At 41.9% G+C, this 20,216-nt stretch overlaps 1 protein-coding gene across 3 annotated transcripts in view; it reads left to right on the top strand.

Annotated features, from left to right (window-relative positions):
• Positions 1-18,976, top strand: part of LOC139376485 (cadherin-related family member 1a-like) — a 160,936-nt gene extending 141,960 nt beyond the window's left edge. For 2 of the 3 annotated variants that reach the window (XM_071119120.1, XM_071119119.1), the window contains 3 exons: positions 3,852-4,080; positions 15,381-15,635; positions 18,188-18,976. In XM_071119120.1, the coding sequence (XP_070975221.1) occupies positions 3,852-4,080; positions 15,381-15,635; positions 18,188-18,790 (1,087 nt within the window). In that variant the 3' untranslated portion in view covers positions 18,791-18,976. Of the gene's footprint in view, positions 1-3,851; positions 4,081-15,380; positions 15,636-17,292 lie in introns of all 3 variants that reach the window. The other variant, XM_071119121.1, reaches the window with a different exon arrangement.
• The last annotated feature ends 1,240 nt before the right edge of the window (positions 18,977-20,216 follow it).

Genomic DNA, 20,216 nt, shown 5'->3' with positions numbered 1-20,216 from the left:
GCGACTCCGGGATGCTGGCCTTCTAAGCAGAGTTGCAAAGAAAAACCTCAGACTGACCAAAAAATATTAAATATTAAGATGGGCAAAATAACACAGACACTGGACAGAGGAACTCTGCCTAGAAGGCCAGCATCCCTGAGTCGCATCTTCACTGTTGATGTTGAGACTGGTGTTTGCCGGTACTATTTAATGAAGCTGCCAGTTGAGGACTTGTGAGGCGTCTGTTTCTCAAACTAGACACTCTAATGTACTTGTCCTCTTGCTCAGTTGTGCACCGGGGCCTCCCACTCCTATTTCTATTCTGGTTAGATACAGTTTGTGCTGTTCTGTGAAGGGAGTAGTACACAGCATTGTACGTGATCTTCAGTTTCATGGCAATTTCTCGCATTCATTTCTCAGAACAAGAATAGACTGACGAGTTTCAGAAGAAAGGTCTTTGTTTCTGGCCATTTGGATCCTGTAATCGAACCCACAAAATGCTGATGCATTAGATACACAACTAGTCTAAAGAAGACCAGCTGTATTGCTTCTTTAATCAGAACAACAGTTTTCAGCTGTGCTAACATAATTGCAAAAGGGTTTTCTAATGATCAATTAGCTTTAAAATGATCAACTTGGATTAGCTAACACAACGTGCCATTGGAACACAGGAGTGATGGTTGCTGATAATGGGCCTCTGTACGCCTATGTAGATATTCCATAAAAAATCTGCTGTTTCCAGCTACAATGGTCATTTACAACATTAACAATGTCTACACTATATTTCTGACCAATTTGATGTTATTTTAGTGGACAAAAAAATTGCTTTTCTTTCAAAAACAAGGACATGTCTAAGTTACCCCAATCTTTTGAACGGTCGTGTATATACAATAGTATGTGGACACCCATTCAAATTAGTGGATTCGGGGTGCCAAGTCTAGGTCCAAAAGACTTCTTAACAGCTTCTACCCCCAAGCCATAAGACTCCTGAACATCTAATCATATGGCAACCCAGACTATTTGCATTTCCCCCCCTTTTATGCTGCTGCTACTCTCTGTTTATTATCCATGTGACTTTAACTCTACCTACATGTACATATTACCTCAACTAATTGGTGCCCCTGCACATTGACTCTGTACTGGTACGCCCTGTACATACAGTGCCTTGCGAAAGTATTCGGCCCCCTTGAACTTTGCGACCTTTTGCCACATTTCAGGCTTCAAACATAAAGTTATAAAACTGTATTTTTTTGTGAAGAATCAACAACAAGTGGGACACAATCATGAAGTGGAACAACATTTATTGGATATTTCAAACTTTTTTAACAAATCAAAAACTGAAAAATTGGGCGTGCAAAATTATTCAGCCCCTTTACTTTCAGTGCAGCAAACTCTCTCCAGAAGTTCAGTGAGGATCTCTGAATGATCCAATGTTGACCTAAATGACTAATGAGGATAAATACAATCCACCTGTGTGTAATCAAGTCTCCGTATAAATGCACCTGCACTGTGATAGTCTCAGAGGTCCGTTAAAAGCGCAGAGAGCATCATGAAGAACAAGGAACACACCAGGCAGGTCCGAGATACTGTTGTGAAGAAGTTTAAAGCCGGATTTGGATACAAAAATATTTTTCAAGCTTTAAACATCCCAAGGAGCACTGTGCAAGCGATAATATTGAAATGGAAGGAGTATCAGACCACTGCAAATCTACCAAGACCTGGCCGTCCCTCTAAACTTTCAGCTCATACAAGGAGAAGACTGATCAGAGATGCAGCCAAGAGGCCCATGATCACTCTGAATGAACTGCAGAGATCTACAGCTGAGGTGGGAGACTCTGTCCATAGGACAACAATCAGTCGTATATTGCACAAATCTGGCCTTTATGGAAGAGTGGCACGAAGAAAGCCATTTCTTAAAGATATCCATAAAAAGTGTTGTTTAAAGTTTGCCACAAGCTACCTGGGAGACACACCAAACATGTGGAAGAAGGTGCTCTGGTCAGATGAAACCAAAATTGAACTTTTTGGCAACAATGCAAAACGTTATGTTTGGCGTAAAAGCAACACAGCTGAACACACCATCCCCACTGTCAAACATGGTGGTGGCAGCATCATGGTTTGGGCCTGCTTTTCTTCAGCAGGGACAGGGAAGATGGTTAAAATTGATGGGAAGATGGATGGAGCCAAATACAGGACCATTCTGGAAGAAAACCTGATGGAGTCTGCAAAAGACCTGAGACTGGGACGGAGATTTGTCTTCCAACAAGACAATGATCCAAAACATAAAGCAACATCTACAATGGAATGGTTCAAAAATAAACATATCCAGGTGTTAGAATGGCCAAGTCAAAGTCCAGACCTGAATCCAATCGAGAATCTGTGGAAAGAACTGAAAACTGCTGTTCACAAATGCTCTCCATCCAACCTCACTGAGCTCGAGCTGTTTTGCAAGGAGGAATGGGAAAAAATGTCAGTCTCTCGATGTGCAAAACTGATAATGACATACCCCAAGTGACTTACAGCTGTAATCGCAGCAAAAGGTGGCACTACAAAGTATTAACTTAAGGGGGCTGAATAATTTTGCACACCCAATTTTTCAGTTTTTGATTTGTTAAAAAAGTTTGAAATATCCAATAAATGTCGTTCCACTTCATGATTGTGTCCCACTTGTTGTTGATTCTTCACAAAAAAAATACAGTTTTATATCTTTATGTTTGAAGCCTGAAATGTGGCAAAAGGTCGCAAAGTTCAAGGGGGCCGAATACTTTCGCAAGGCACTGTAGCCTCGCTATTGTTATTTTACTGTTTCTCTGTCATTATTTGCTCCTTTTTTTTCTTTTTTTTTTACTTATCTATTTTCTACTTAACACTTATTTTTCTTAAAACTGCATTGTTGGTTAAAGGCTTGTAAGTAAGCATTAAACTGTCCTCTGTCCTCTTTTGCAACACTCATTACTGAGTTCGAAACTGCATCTGGAAGCACAAGAACTTTTCGCGATGAGCGTCATGAAATGGGTTTCTATGGCCGAGCAGCTGCAGAAAAGCTTAAGATCATCATGCGCAATGCCAAGTTTTGGCTGGAGTGTTTTAAAGCTCGTCGCCATTTGACTCTGGAGGAGTGGAAACACTTTCTCTGGAGTGATAAATCACGCTTCACCATCTGGCAGTCCGACGGGCAAATCTGTTTTTGGCGGATGCCAGGAGCACGCTACCTGCCCCAATTCATAGTGTCAACTATAAAGTTTGGTGAAGGAAGAATTATGGTCTGGGGCTGATTTTCATGGTTCAGGCTAGACCCTTTAGTTCCAGTGAAGGGAAATCTTAAAGCTACAGTCTTCCCCAAACTGGCAACAGTTCCTGCAGCAATGTTTCAACACTTAGTGGAAAGCCTTCCAAGAAGAGTGTAGGCTGTTATAGCAGCAAAATGGGGGCCAACCCCACATTAATGCCCACATTTCTGAATGAGATGTTTGACACGCAGGTTTTCACATACTTTTGGTCATGTAGTGTATATATCTGTACATATGTATATATACATATTTTCCGATTTTCCCCAGTTTATTTCAAGTTATTACACGTTTCATGATATACAATTTCAGATTACTTTATACAGTTAGTTAGTTACAAAAATCTTAGCTGTTTCAATTTAAAATGAGTTACCCTGCTGACAAATTTTGTTACATTGTAATTGTAATGTACTGTAAACATTCATAATATTTTATATCCGCTCCCATCTTTTTAAGTTTGAAATTGATTTGTTTTTTCAATGTGGTTTATATCAGGTTCCTCAACCATAATTAAATAATGACCCAGAAGACAGTTGTCAATTATTTTATAAATGAAATAACACCCAATATCTTACCCCTCCCCAGGTTTCTGATTCATTCAGCATCAGGCATCATCTACACCCAGCCGTGGGCCAGCCTGGATGCGGAGGTGAAGTCCAAGTATAATTTCTATGTCAAAGCCGAGGACGCAGAGGGCAAGTACAGCCTGGCCGAGGTATTTGTGACCGTGCTGGACCTCAACGATCACCCGCCAGAGTTTAATGAGAACTTCCTGGAGAAGACCATGATCATAGGAGCGCTGGTGAAGATAGAGGTTTGTGTTGCATTCTAACTTTCAGTTTTGAGAAGATTTATCTTTGCCATACCCCAAAGGTTGATTCGTTTGTAGCAATTACAAGAACAAAGCCATGCTTTCATGCATTTCTGTGGACAATAATAGTATCATTATTTTACATAGCACTTGTCATTACATCGAGAATCTCTAAGACACTATTGCAAAACAAAAACAAATGTAGGGTTCTGGCAGGTCTAGGCGATGGTCTTCCACAGCTGATCAGGTGTTGAGGCAGTTCAGAAAGCTTGAGAAAAGGGAGCATTGATGGTACAGGGAGGGAGAAGCATCAGTCATGTAGCGACAAGCCCAGGAGCCTCATTCATAACCATTGCATACATTTAAAGCTAAATAATATCTGCATGCACCATTTCAGAAAAACATATTGAGGTTTATAAACGCATGTTTTCCATTATATGTCAGATCTGTCGTGAAACTGTGCACGTGTGAATGAGCATTATAACTCCGCCTGAAAAACTCCCATCATTCACCTTTTATGTTTACAATAACTTCCTTATTTGCTGTACACTGTGGATGCATTGGAATTAGGGCCAAGACAGTATCTAAGGACATAGCAATGCATGGTGAACGTGATCAAATCTCTTTGAAGGGCTTGTCAGAATGTTTTCTTTTGTAGTGATATTAGCTGTATCTAAATGTGTCTGAAATACAAAAACAATTGCACATTGTTGTGGACCTGTAAACAGATATTTGAATTCCATGTTTTGCATTTACTTTTCTGAAATATTGTCTACTCAGAAAAAAATTGAAACAACAGTAGACCTACTTAAAGTGGTTGCCTACACACTTCAACTGCCTGTTCACCTGTTAAACACATGTTATAAACTGGGCTCCCTTTTGAATGCAAAAAACTTGACATTATAATATACAGTATAATAGGCACAATGAGAGATGTGCATTGTAATTCTACCAGCTCTCACAGTCTCACATCAGAATTAGACAATCATCCATGTTTCTCAAATGTCAAATTTCGAAGTGTTGAAGGTTAAGATTAGGCGTTAACTGAGAATTGTTAAGGTTAGGGTTAAGTTCAGGCATTAATTAACTCCAATTTCTTAATGTTAGGCATTAACTCTGAATGGTTAAGGTAAGTGTTACGGTTTGGGATGGGCTTAAAACAAACATTTCCAATAAATGATATCGCTGGATTCAAAATGGCAACTTTTGTAATCAGAGGCAGATGCTTATGCCCATCCATCATCCCTGTCCACAACACCCTAGCAAAACTGAAACCTACTTGATGACTACAGTGCTCACTGTTACCCCTAGTGGCCGTTTTTCACATCTCCCGACGTCTTCAGAAATGGATGGATGTCGAATACTGACTTGTATCGTGGGCGACTTGACTGGGTAATTTGTTGTATGGCTACTTCGGGAATATGAACTCATCATGGACAGAAAAGGTTTTGTTTATAAATGAAATATAGTCTACTCAAGAAATTTGACATTACGGTAGTCAGATGTAGTAGCCTACAAACATCAATGGAAAAGGTGAACCATTACATTTGCTTTTTGGATCGGATCAAATAGAGAAAAATACTTGAACAAGTTGATGTACTTACTACTGTAAAGTGTGTCAAATGAATTAGAGATGGGATGAATGGTAGCCTATCCTAACTTGTTGTAGGCCTATAGGCTATTTTGTGAATATGAAACCATCACAGTCAAACAAGGCGAGGAATTTATTCTGCAATGATCATCGAAATGAAATAAATAATAGGAAAGAGATGTTCTCTCTTCTCACTAACAGCAAATGAGTGCATCTTGTTACTATATTTAACTGTTTTTTTGTTATGAATAAGTTTCATCATATATTCCTGCACAAGACTACCACTAGACTACTTTTACCTTCTTGTAATGCAATACTTCAACGACTAGAAACTGTGCGTACACATGATCTAAAGTTGTCTGGAGTATAAGCACATTCTCTGGTCAAGTTCAGTTTGTATGAATTCCAACTTTCGTGTGAAAACTTGCGCACGCATATTTTGAGGGGTACAGTGGCTTGCGAAAGAATTCACGCCGCTTGGCATTTTTCCCATTTTGTTACCTTACAACCTGGAATGTATCATTTTATTTACACAACATGTCTACCACTTTAAAGATTCCAAATCTGTTTAATTATGAAACGAACAAGAAATACTACAAACAACTGCATAACTGTTCGCCACAGCAAAGTCGATACTTTGTAGAGCCTCCTTTTGCAGCAATTACAGCAGCAAGTCTCTTGCGGTATGTGTCTATAAGCTTGGCACATCTAGCCACTGGGATTTTTGCCCATTCCTCAAGGCAAAACTGCTCCAGCTTCTTCAAGTTGGATGGGTTCCGCTGGTGTAGAGCAATCTTTAAGTCATAACACAGCTTCTCAATTGGATTGAGGTCTGGGCTTTGACTAACCCATTCCTAGACATTTACATGTTTCCCCTTAAACCACTCGAGTGTTGCTTTAGCAGTATGCCTAGGGTTATTGCTCTGCTGGAAGTTGCAGTCTTCGTCCCAGTCTCAAATCTCTGGAAGACTGAAACAGGTTTCCTCAAGAATTTCCCTGTATTTAGCGGGATCCACAATTATTTAAATTCTGACCAGTTTCCCAGTCCCTGCCGATAAAACACGTCCCCACAGCATGATGCTGCCACCACCATGCTTCACTGTGGGGATGGTGTTGTCGGGGTGATGAGAGGAGTTGGGTTTGCGCCAGATGTAGCATTTTCCTTGATGGCCAAAACATATGTTTGGGGAGTCTCCCACACCAAACATGCTTGCGTATTTTTTTCTTCAAGCAGTGCCATTTTTCTGGCCACACTTCAATAAAGCCCAGCTATCTGGAGTGTATGGCTTAAAGTGGTCCTATGGACAGATACTCCAATCTCCACTGTGGAACTTTGCAGCTCCTTCAGGGCTATCTTTGGTCTCTTAATTGCCTGTTAATGCCCTGCTTGCCTGGTCTGTGAGTTTTGGTGGGCGGTCTTCTCTTGGCAGGTCTGTTGTGGTGCCATATTCTTTCCATTTTTTAATATTGGATTTAATGGTGTTCCGTGGGATGTTCAAAGTTTCAGATATCTTTTTATAACCCAACCCTGATCTGTACTTCTCCACAACTTTGTCCCTGACCTGTTTGGAGAGCTCCTTGGTCTTCATGGTCCAGCTTGCTTGTTGGTGCCCCCTTGATTAGTGGTGTTGCAGATTCTGGGGCCTTTCAGAACAGGTGTATACACTTGAAGTCGGGAGTTTACATACACTCAGGTTGGAGTCATTAAAACTTGTTTTTCAACCATTCCACAAATTTCTTGGTAACAAACTATAGTTTTGGCAAGTCGGTTAGGACATCTACTTGTGCGATACAAGTAACTTTTCCAACAATTGTTAACAGACAGATTATTTCACTTCAATTCACTGTATCAAAATTCCAGTGGGTCAGAAGTTTACATACACTAAGTTGACTGTGCCTTTAAACAGCTTGGAAAATTCCAGAAAATTATGTTGTGGCTTAAGAAGCTTCCGATAGGCTAATTTACATTATTTGAGTAAATTGGAAGTCTACCTGTGGATGTATTCCAAGGCCTACCTTCAAACTCAGTGCCTCGTTGCTTGACATCATGGGAAAATCAAAAGAAATTATCCTCAGAAAAAATGTAGACCTCCACAAGTGTTGTTCATCCTTGGAAGCATATTCCAAATGCCTGAAGGCACCACGTTCATCTGTAAAAGCACCCTGGGACCACGTAGCCATCACACCGCTCAGGAAGGAGACGTAGACCTAGAGATTAACGTACTTTTGTGCGAAAAGTGCATATCAATCCCAGTAGAACAGCAAAGGACCTTGTGAAGATGCTGGAGGAAACAGGGCAAAATGATCAATATCCACAGTAAAATGAGTCCTATTTTGACGTAACCTGAAAGGCCACTCAGCAAGGAAGAAGTCACTGCTCCAAAACCGCTAGAAAAAAGCCAGACTACGGTTTGCAACTGCACATGGGGACAAAGATCAATCTTTTTGGAGAAACTTCTTCTGGTCTGATGAAACAAAAAAATAACTGTTTGGCCATATTGACCATCGTTATGTTTGAAGGAAAAAAGGGGAGGCTTGCAAGCCAAAGAACACCATCCCAAACGTGAAACACGGGGCTGGCAACATCATGTTGTGGGGATGCTTTGCTGCAGGAGGGGCTGCTTTGATGCAGGAGGGGCTGGTGCACTTCACAAAATAGATGGCGTCATGTGGAAGGAAAATGATGTGGATATATTGAAGCAACATCTCAAGACATCAGTCAGGATGTTAAAGCTTGGTCGCAAATGAGTCTTCCAAATGGACAATGACCCCAAGCATACTTCCAAAGTTGTGGCAAAATGGTTTAAGGACAACAAAGTCAAGGTATTGGAGTGGCCATCACAAAGCCCTGACCTCAATCCTATAGAAAATGTGTGGGCAGAACTGAAAAAGTGTGTGCGAGCAAGGAGGCCTACAAACCTGACTCAGTTACACCAGCTCAGTCAGGAGGAATGGGCCAAAAATCACCCCAACTTTTTGTGGGAAGCTTGTGGAAGGCTACCCAAAACGTTTCACCCAAGTTATAAGCAATTTAAAGGCAATGCTACCAAATACTAATTGAGTGTATGTAAACGTCTGACCCACTGGGAATGTGATGAAAGAAATAAAAGCTGAAATAAATAATTCTCTCTACTATTATTCTTGCATGTCACATTTTTAAAATAAAGGTCATAACTGACCTAAAACAGGGAATTTTTACTAGGACTAAATGTCAGAAATTGTTTTTAGATTTTAAATGTATTTGGCTAAGCTGTATGTAAACTTCCGACTTCAACTGTACATATATACTTAGATCTTGTAACATATCGTGTGACACTCAGATTGCCCACAGGTGGACTTTATTTAACAAATTATGTGACTTCTGAAGGTAATTTGTTGCACCAGATCTTATTTAAGGGCTTCATAGCAAAGGAGTGAATACATTTCCACGCACCACTTTTCCGTTTTTATTTTTTATAATTTTTTTGAAACAATTACATTTTTTCATTTCACTTCACCAATTTGGCCTATTTTGTGTATGTCCATTACATGAAATACAAATACAAATCCATTTAAATTACAGGTTGTAATGCGACAAAATAGGAAAAACGCCAAGGAGGATGAACACTTTTGCAAGGCACTGTAGAAGATCAACTGGCAGTGTACCTTTGGGATACTGTTCTGCTGGGGTCCACAAAAATGACTCCTCCTCATGCTTGTACCCAGACTTCCTCCTCCGATTGCAGTTTTCAAAAAGTGTTCCCACGCCATATCATCCTCCTTCTTCTCCACATCATCTCCTTCTCCCACCATGGTCACCCGATATACAAGTGCGGTGGCCTTAATCAACTGCACCTCATCTTGAGGTAAATCAGCACTCTACATGTTTCAACATTAACACCTTCTGATGGTGATATCCCAGCCATGCTAACAAGGTAACCCCTGCTACCACTAACATAATGCATATTCAAGATAACACTCATTGGCTCTGTAGTCCAATTCCATGCTGTTACTATAGCATCCTTCACAATTACAACCGCTCCCTCAGTTGCTGTCCCTACAAATCAAATCAAACTTTATTTATCACATGCGCCGAATACAAGTGTAGACTTTACCGTGAAATTCTTACTTACAAACCCCTAACCAACAGAGCAGTTCAAGAAGAGTTAAGAAAATATTTACCAAGTAGACTAAAATGAAAGTCACAATAAAAAAGTAACACAATTAGAATAACAATAATGAGGTTATACAGGGGGTACCGGTACCAAGTCAGTGTGCAGGGGTACAGGTTAGTTGAGGTCATTTGTACATGTAGGTGGGGGTGAAGTGACTGCATAGAAACAGTGAGTAGCAGCAGTGTACAAAAGGGAGGGGGAGGTCAATGTAAATTGTTAAAAGGTTTTAAAAACTATTGTAATAAATGCAACAGTTGGAAAATGTATGAAGTTACTCCAAATGTTTTGAATTCATTATTGGAGTACAGGTGGGAATATCCAAGAAGTCAAAGATAACTGAACAAAATGACTTTTGCCCCGTAGCACTCACTTCTGTCATCATGGAGTGCTTTGAGAGACTAGTCAAGGATCATTACACCTCCACCTTACCTGCCTCCCTAGCTCCACTTCAATTTGCATTCCGCCCCAATAGGTCCACAGACGATGCAATCGTCATCACAGTGCCCTATCCCATCTGGACAAGAGGAATACCTATGTAAGAATGCTGTTCATTGAGTACAGCTCAGCATTCAACACCATAGTATCCTCCAAGCTAATCAATATGTTTGAGGCCCTGGGTCTCTACCCCGCCCTGTGAAATTGGGTCCTGGACTTTCTGACGGGCCGCCCTAGGTGGTGAAGGTAGGAAACAACATCTCCACTTTGCTGATCCTCAACACTGGGGACCCACAAAGATGCATGCTCAGCCCGCTCCTGTACTCCCTGTTCACCCATGACTGCGTGGCCATGCACACCTACAACTCAATCATCAAGATTGCAGACGACACAACAGTAGTGAGCTTGATTACCAACAAAGATGAGATAGCCTACAAGGGGGAGGTGAGGGCACTCGGAGTGTGGTGTCAGGAAAACAAACTCTCACTCAACGTCAACAAAACAAAGGAGATGATCGTAGACTTCAGGAAACAGCAGAGGGAGTACCCCCCATCCACATCGACAGGACAACAGTACACATCACGGACAAACTGAAATGGTCGACCCACACAGACAGTGTGGTGAAGAACCTCAAGAGGATGAAGAAATTTGGTGTGTCACCTAAAATCCTCACAAACTTTTACAGACTCACAATTTCGAGCATCCTGTCGGGCTGTATCACCGCCTGGTATGGCAACTGCAACTGCACCGCCCACAGACACAAGGCTCTCCAGAGGGTGGTGCGGTCTGCACAATGCATCACCGTGGGCAAACTACGTGCCCTCCAGGACACCTACAGCACCCAATGTCACAGGAAGGCCAATAAGATCATGAAAGACAACAACCACCCGAGCCACTGCCTGTTCACCCTGCTACCATCCAATAGGTGAGGTCAGTACAGGTGCATCAAAGCTGGGACCGAGAGACTGAAAAACAACTTCTATCAAGGCCATCAGACTGTTAAACAGCCATCACTAACACAGACAGGCTGCTGTCTATATAACAGACTCAAAATCATTGACCACTTTAATAAATTGATCACTAGTGACTTTAGTAATGTTTACATATCTTACATTACTCATCTCATATGTATATACTGTATTTTATACCATCTATTACATCGTGCCTATGTCGCTCGGTCATCGGCCATCCGTATATTTGTCTGTACATATTCTTATTCCATCCCTTTGAATTTGTGTGTATTAGGTAGTTGTTCTGGAATTGTTAGATTACTTGTTAGATATTACTAATTTCGTAACTAGAAGCACGAGCATTTCACTACACTCGCATTAACATATTCTAACCATGCGACCAATACAATTAGATTTATAACTTTCAGATATGTCAAGCTAGCTTACAGAGTATCTATAAATAACTAACTAGCCAGCTAGCTTTGTACCCATGGATTGTGCACCTTCCATTGTTTAGCTAAGTAGCTAGTAGCTGGGTGATGTTTTTCCTTTTGTAACCAGTGCAGATTAAAGCAACATTCTCCTCCACAAATGCTATTTACATTGATATCCATACTGAATGAAACAGTTAGGGACCTCATGGGCACCCTTAACTTTTTCCACTTAACCCTTTGAAATTTACCAACAAACAGCTGTGATCATTCTATAGTGGTCCCTGCAGCGTACGCTCAAACCGTTGTGATTCAAAATATTATTTATGTCCAGTTTCGATTGACGCTGTTTTTTCACAGAAACAATTTGCACAAACAAAGTAATGTCCTGAATATGACCAGTTTGTTTTTGGATGCAATGTTCAGACATTCACAGAAGAAGCAATAGCATAACACAATCATCCAAACGGGAAAAAAATGTCTACATTAGTAGAGCTAACCGAGGCAATTTAACTGGGAAAGTCATGGGTGCATTCGCAATGGCTGCCAGGTATTATGATGCAATCATTTCCACTGTAATTTTGCATGTTCTATCAACTGATGCTGGATTGACATGGTCATGTAGAATGTTATTTCAAATGATGCTAACTGATGTGACTCATGCAATGGAATGTACACTACTCAAAAAAATAAAGGGAACACTTAAACAACACAATGTATCTCCAAGTCAATCACACTTCTGTGAAATCAAACTGTCCACTTAGGAAGCAACACTGATTGACAATAAATTGCACATGCTGTTGTGCAAATGGAATAGACAACAGGTAGAAATTATAGGCAATTAGCAAGACACCCCCAATAAAGGAGTGGTTCTGCAGGTGGTGACCACAGACCACTTCTCAGTTCCTATGCTTCCTGGCTGATGTTTTGGTCACTTTTGAATGCTGGCGGTGCTTTCACTCTAGTGTTAGCATGAGACGGAGTCTACAACCCACACAAGTAGCTCAGGTAGTGCAGCTCAGGTAGTGCAGCTCATCCAGGATGGCACAATGCGAGCTGTGGCAAGAAGGTTTGCTGTGTCTGTCAGCGTAGTGTCCAGAGCATGGAGGCGCTACCAGGAGACAGGCCAGTACATCAGGAGACGTGGAGGAGGCCATAGGAGGGCAACAACCCAGCAGCAGGACCGCTACCTCCGCCTTTGTGCAAGGAGGAGCAGGAGGAGCACTGCCAGAGCCCTGCAAAATGACCTCCAGCAGGCCACAAATGAGCATGTGTCTGCTCAAACGGTCAGAAACAGACTCCATGAGGATGGAATGAGGGCCCGATGTCCACAGGTGGGGGTTGTGCTTATACAGCCCAACACCGTGCAGGACGTTTGGCATTTGCCAGAGAACACCAAGATTGGTAAATTCGTCACTGGCGCCCTGTGCTCTTCACAGATGAAAGCAGGTTCACACTGAGCACATTGGACAGAGTCTGGAGACGCCATGGAGAACGTTCTGCTGCCTGCAACATCCTCCAGCATGACCGGTTTGGCGGTGGGTCAGTCATGGTGTGTGGTGGCATTTCTTTGGGGGGCCGCACAGCCCTCCATGTGCTCGCCAGAGGTAGCCTGACTGCCATTAGGTACCGAGATGAGATCCTCAGACCCCTTGTGAGACCATATGCTGGTGCGATTGGCCCTGGGTTCCTCCTAATGCAAGACAATGCTAGACCTCATGTGGCTGGAGTGTGTCAGCAGTTCTTGCAAGAGGAAGGCATTGATGCTATGGACTGGCCCGCCCGTTCCCCAGACCTGAATCCAATTGAGCACATCTGGGACGTCATGTCTCGCTCCATCCACCAACGTCACGTTGCACCACAGACTGTCCAGGAGTTGGCGGATGCTTTAGTCCAGGTCTGGGAGGAGACCTTCAGGAGACCATCTGCCACCTCATCAGGAGCATGCCCAGGCATTGTAGGGAGGTCATACAGGCACATGGAGGCCACACACACTACTGAGCCTCATTTTGACTTGTTTTAAGGATATTACATCAAAGTTGGATCAGCCTGTAGTGTGGTTTTCTACTTTAATTTTGAGTGTGACTCCAAATCCAGACGTCCATAGGTTGATACATTTGATTTCCATTGATCATTTTTGTGTGATTTTGTTGTCAGCACATTCAACTATGTAAAGAAAAAAGTATTTAATAAGAATATTTCATTCATTCAGATCTAGGATGTGTTATTTTAGTGTTCCCTTAATTTTTTTTAGCAGTGTTTTTTTTTTATGTCAGTTGAGTTAATTGAAGCACAGATTGAAGTAGCAACGTGCATGTCTCACCCACCTCAGGATCTGGGCCCGGTTTTAAAAAACAAGGTATTTTCCCCCTTATGTTTTCCCTTAAAGTTTCCTTAAGTTTAAGTCAGTTGCACAAAACATTTGAAGGTGAATTTCCCCCTTAAATTAACCTTTTCACGTTTGAGTTCCAAATATCTCTAACGGTCCCAGCGTGAGTTGTTTCGTGCACATAATGTCAGAATGCACTCACTGTTCCAAAATGTTATCGTTACGCAACAGGACAGTTAACACACACTGGTTGCTAATTATTTATATTTCAACTTGCCAACTTCCCCCCAAAATTCTTCAAAGTTGTATTTTCTAACAACAGTTTGAATCGAGGTGTGTTCCGCCTCTTCATTAATTCACATAGAAGTAGCCCATTTTACTGTTGTGACTATTTATGTTTGAGGCTTTACCCGAGCCAGACAAACGTCTCTCTTCAAGGAGAGCCCAAACACTTCCCCAGTGTTTTCGCAGATCAAGTATGCAGACATTTGCACAGTCTTGCATGAACTGGCACATTTTCTGGCTGGCCCTCACATTGCCTTTATTGTTGTTTTCCTTACAAATAATACATGTGTGCGTTCCTATCAAAGTAAGTGCCTTATTTTCTGTCGTTTCTGTGTTGTCGTTTCTACTGTAGCATACAGTATGTATGTATGGAGCATAATGTTTTTACAGTTTTATTCACACGTTTTCAAGTTCTAGTGAGAAATAATGCCTTCCGATTATTGCAGGGATTGTAATGTGTGTAAAATACTTTTTTGAAGGTTGTACTGATTATGATGAGCTAATGCTAAGCTATTTGCAAGCAATGTGTGGCGCCATGTTTATTGCCATTAGACAATGCATTCTGGGTGTCACGTAAACGTCTGTCAGACCAAAGACACCATAATGAGGTGACGGAATGGTTCACTCATCTTTCGCGTGAACTTACTTCAACATACATACTGCAAACAGACCAAACTCCTCGTCTTCTCTTCTTCTCTTTGTTTGATGTGAAAAAACAAACATGGTGGCGTACACAAACTACTATCGTCGGATTACCTTTGATTTTTAGAGGGGAGCTCACACGTGATGTGATGAATTGTAAATAGTAATTGTTATTAGCTAATTGATATTGTGGTTTCTGTCAGCCGAGAGCTAGCTAAATATGACTGCTTGTGTTACGTCAATCTTTCCAGGGTTAGAGCTTCCCAATCCATTCTATTCATTTCATTTCATTTCTATGTCTCTGCCTAGGTTGCCTCATGGCAACCACGCACATCTAAATACAACACAATTTAACTCAACTCAATGCAACACAACACAAAGGAAGTAGATTTACTTTGAGAGCATGGGACAATATTCATAAATGTCCCAGCACTATTGAGAAAAACGGTATCTCATGTGTCTGGTTTATGTGTAATGTGCCAACAGGCGCAAGATGACGATGCAGAGGGGCCCAACAATGTCATTGAGTACTCCATCATGAAGACAGACCCAGAAAACATATTCGACATCAACGCAGACACGGGCGAGATCAAGCTCAAGTCCTACATCAAGTCTATGGACATCGTCCAGAACATCACCAAACAGAATGACTGTACCTGGTCTGTGGTGGTCCAGGCCCAAGACAGAGGCTCGCCCTCCTTCAGCACCACCACGGTGGTCAAGATAGACATCACAGAGGCGGTAAGAGACAGTGGGAACATCTCCAATGACACCTATTTAATTTCACAGGGAAGAAAATAAACTTGGAATATGCATATGTAACTCAGTGTTTTGTGTAGATGATGCATTATTAATGGAGATTTAGATTGCAATGGGAGATTTGCACGAAAGTCTCAAGTTAGGACTTGTCTCTGGCACACTAGTGGCTCTGGTCAAAAGTGGTGCAGAGTTGCTTTTAGTCAAACATAGTGCACCATGGATCTCCAGAGTGGCGCAGAGGTCTAAGGCACTGCATTGCAGCGCTAGAAATATCACTACAGACCTGGGTTCGGCTGTGTCACAGCCAGCCGATACCGGGAGACCCATGAGGCGGCTCACAATTGTCCCAGCATCACCTGGGTTAGGGGAGGTTTGACATTGCACTCTAGTGCCTCCTGTGGCGGGCTTACTTCGGTAGCCAGATGTACAGTGTTTCCTCTGACACAATGGTGCGGATGGCTTCCATGTTAAGCGAGCAGTGTGTCAAGAAACAGTGCGGCTTGGTAGGGCAAAAGTAATGCACTATAGTGGCTGCACTATCTGATGGCTTTGGTCATGAATGGGACATAATGGTGGTTTTGGTATAAAAAAAGAATTGTGCATGGGAAATGGATAACGTTAAAATCTGTAAAATTGAAATTGAAACAGCTAGCTAGCTTACTTACAGAACATCTATGCTTACATACTTTAGCTATCTAGCTAACAATTTTGGCTAACTGCCGGGTGAAACAATTCACTTAGTTAGTGATCGGCTACGAAAAACCAACTGACATTTACTCCTGAAGTGCTGCCTTGTTGCACCCTCGACAACTACTATGATTATTATTATTTGACCATGCTGGTCATTTATGAACATTTGAACATCTTGGCCATGTTCTGTTATAATCATAGCCCGGTTCCTCTCTAGGTTTCGGCCTTTCTAGGGAGTTTTTCCTAGCCACCGTGCTTCTACACCTGCATTGCTTGCTGTTTGGGGTTTTAGGCTGGGTTTCTGTACAGCACTTTGATATACCAGCTGATGTAAGAAGGGCTATATAAGTAAATTTGATTTGAAATTTGATTTAGTTAGCTACCGCACCGCTCTTTGCTAGCAAAGGTATTGCTGCCTCCAAAACTGGCTCCACTAATGTTTACATTTAGACGTATGTGACATATCCTCATTCCAAGCATACTGATAATACTATCTTTGGGAGCCTCATGTGTGAGCCAGTGGGATACTCACTGCTTGAGTAACACAATAAGTTTTGATGCAGTCTTTTTCAGATAAAAGGTTGAAATCAATGCGACAGAGGCATTGAGCCATGGGTTTTAGTTTGATCAAATCCCCACTAGTTAGCTATCCCCCTAGCTAGTTGGGAAACACAACACCACACACAACTCAAACCGACTCACACGCACGCTCACTACATGCTATAACTATGTAATAACCAGGGCATAGAGATTTTCCTGGTCAGACCACGTGCTTAGGAAAGCTCTTGGCCATAGTGATCACAAATAGTTCAAGCTGCTCAATAGAACAATCCAACTGAACACAGTAATCCAAACCCAAGATCTGTTGTTTGTTAGTTTTTTTTTAAACATCCCTAAACTATTCCATAAAATATCTAAACTCCTCTAAATTCCAATTTTGTATTTTCAGGTCAAATCCAGATTTTTCTCCTACTTCCTGAGCCTCAAGAAGCATCCCGCAGCTGTGTTTGGGATTTGTTTTAGTGTTGTCACCTTCGCCATTGCAACGACTGTCCTCATTTCCACCCTCATTTACTGCAACACTTTGAAAAAGTCTGGCGTTCAACCTCATGGCAAGATCAGAAAGATTATACGGAGGCCTGTATAATGCCATAAACAAAGCTTGCCTTGAGATCATCCAGCAGTCTTGGTGTCCCCCCATAACATTACACTAAGACTCTTACTGTTTATATGTTGTCTTGGAAGGACACCTGTATTTGTAGCTGGTCATTGTACCATAGCACATGATTTGTGTCTGTGAAAGAGTACAGGAGCACAATAGAATATTTTGATCACTCATTTCAAATGAAATAGAAATCCATGATAAATGTTATGGATGAACTGTAAACTCATAACATTTAATTTGCAATTGTGACGCTGCATGGTCTCAGTTAATAATGGGTGCCCCATCTAATCCTTCTGATCTTGTCTCAATCAAAAAAACAGTCAATGGGACAGGAATTATCATTCCAGACAAACTCAGACTAGTATTTTGCAGATCCACGTTTTGCAGACAGATTGTGTTAGCACTGACCATGCTCCGGTAGGCGCATTTGGGGATTTGTTATTCTAATGTAGTGTAATGTTTTCACACTGTTTAGCTAGCGTAACACGTGTACGGATTTGGCTGTGGTGGTCTGGCAGTTTAAATGTATTATAATACACTCTTTGTCCCAAATTTCCATAGCCAAATAGCAACACACACAGAACCACGTAAGGTAATAACTAGTATTTTCCCATGTATACTTGCAGTCTCCCATTTCAGCCCAATGGACATGACTGTGTCTCTCTGTGCTCTTTTACAGACTCAACTCAGGGGCCCTTGGGCATCCTTTTTCGTGCAGAGTAGAGACAAGCCTTTGCACATCTTAGGTATGATCGCTGGTGTCATTAGTCTCATGGTTGTGGTGACAGTCTTCATCTCCACCATCATGTTCATGCGCAACAAAAAGTCCAACAGGATCCTGCCCCACCGCCGCATCCGGAGGCGAAACAAACCACCCGTGACCTTCAAGTTCCCGAACTCTGGAGAGAAACTCCTAATCCAAGAACCAGAGGTCATGGTGGGGGTCAACTGTAGCAACTGTAACATAGCGAGCGGACACCCTCTGCCTCCAAACCACAACATGAATGTGGTGACTGGACACCATTGGTCTCCAAACCACAATGTGAGCATGGTGAGCGGACGCCATTGGCCACCACCACCGCCCAATGCCCCTGCCCTTCCCCCACTGCTCCCTGGGGGGAGGCCAGGGGACAGACAGTGGGTGGTACCGACAGTATTGGGCACAGTAGCACAGATCAAGCCTAAGAGGAACAGGAACAGACCAGTTGACAGTGTGAATGCAGCACTGGTGTCTGAGCTCAAAATGAGACTGGACCAGCGGAGGTTGGCAAACTGCTCTTAGGAGAGCGAGAGAGTGAGTGTTTGTGTAAGTATTGATGAGTGGGAGTCATGATACTCAATGAAAGATATAATTCATACAGCAACTTTCAAAGTGCTTTACATTGTGTGTGTAGAAGTCAACCATCAATGTGTAGAAGTCATCAGCTGTTGTTGTTTTTACTGACAAAAACATGTGATCGTCTATGCATGCGTGTCTTTGGTTCAAAGTCTGTTCAAATCAAATCAAAGTTTATTGGTTGCGTACACAGACTTGCAAATGTTATCACAGGTGCAGTGAAATCCTCACATTTCTAGCTCCAACAGTGCAGTAATATTTAGTAATATAATAACAATACACACATAATCCAAAATAAAACAAAACCAACAATTAGAAAGTTTATATTAGGACTGGTGAATCTCTGATCCATACCTTCTGTTCTTAGTAATTTCAGGTTCTTATAGCTTACGTGATGAAGTCATAGACTAGATCTCAGGACAAGGCTCTTATTTGGCTTCTGTCCAAGCTCCTTACAAGAGCTTTTATGACGCTTAACCTGACTAAAGGGATCAACGGAGAGAGGTGAACTCGTCTGACCACCTGACAAAGAAGATCAACAAGCTTGGGAGTCAAGCAAAATGCATCTGAACACATTAAGGCAGGCATGTTTTGGGGTAAACCAATCACATTGAGGATAATTTGTCACATCTGCCATAAAAGGACCCTTGATCAAACATGTCTAATTTCATCTATTTGTGTGGTGCATCTCTTTCCAATTGGATTCTCATTTATACCCCCCCTGTCACGCCCTGGTCTTAGTATTTTGTGTTTTCTTTATTATTTTGGTCAGGCCAGGGTGTGACATGGGTTTATTATGTGGTGTGTTTAGTCTTGTTTTTTTTTTTGTAGGTATTGGGATTGTGGTATAGTGGGGTTTTGTAGAAAAGTCTATGGTTGCCTGAAGTGGTTCTCAATCAAAGGCAGGTGTTTATCGTTGTCTCTGATTGGGAACCATATTTAGGCAGCCATATTCTTTGAGTGATTCGTGGGTGATTGTTCCTGTCTCTGTGTTAGTTTGCACCAGATAGGCTGTTTAGGTTTTCGTGTTACGTTTCTTGTTTTTGTATTGTTCGTTTTCATCTTTATTAAAGATGTATAAAAATTACCACGCTGGATTTTGGTCCTCCTCTCTATCATCGGAAGAAAACCGTAACAGAATCACCCACCACAAAAGGACCATGCGGTGTGTTGACAGGCAGCAGGAGCAACAAAGACTGGATTATACGACTTGGGAGGAAATAAACAGGTGGGCGGTCGACCCAGGGAGAGTGCCGGAGCCCGCCTGGGATTCACTGGAGCAGTGCGAGGAGGGTTATAGGAGAATGGAGTTGGAGAGACGAACACGGCAGCATGGAAGGAAGCCCGAGAGTCAGCACCAAAATTGTCTTGG

The sequence above is a fragment of the Oncorhynchus clarkii genome, chromosome 20 (assembly GCF_045791955.1).
Source record: "Oncorhynchus clarkii lewisi isolate Uvic-CL-2024 chromosome 20, UVic_Ocla_1.0, whole genome shotgun sequence".
Taxonomy (NCBI): Eukaryota; Metazoa; Chordata; class Actinopteri; order Salmoniformes; family Salmonidae; genus Oncorhynchus; species Oncorhynchus clarkii.
Note: the sequence above shows the minus strand (reverse complement) of the source record. Positions and strands in the feature narration are given on the sequence as shown.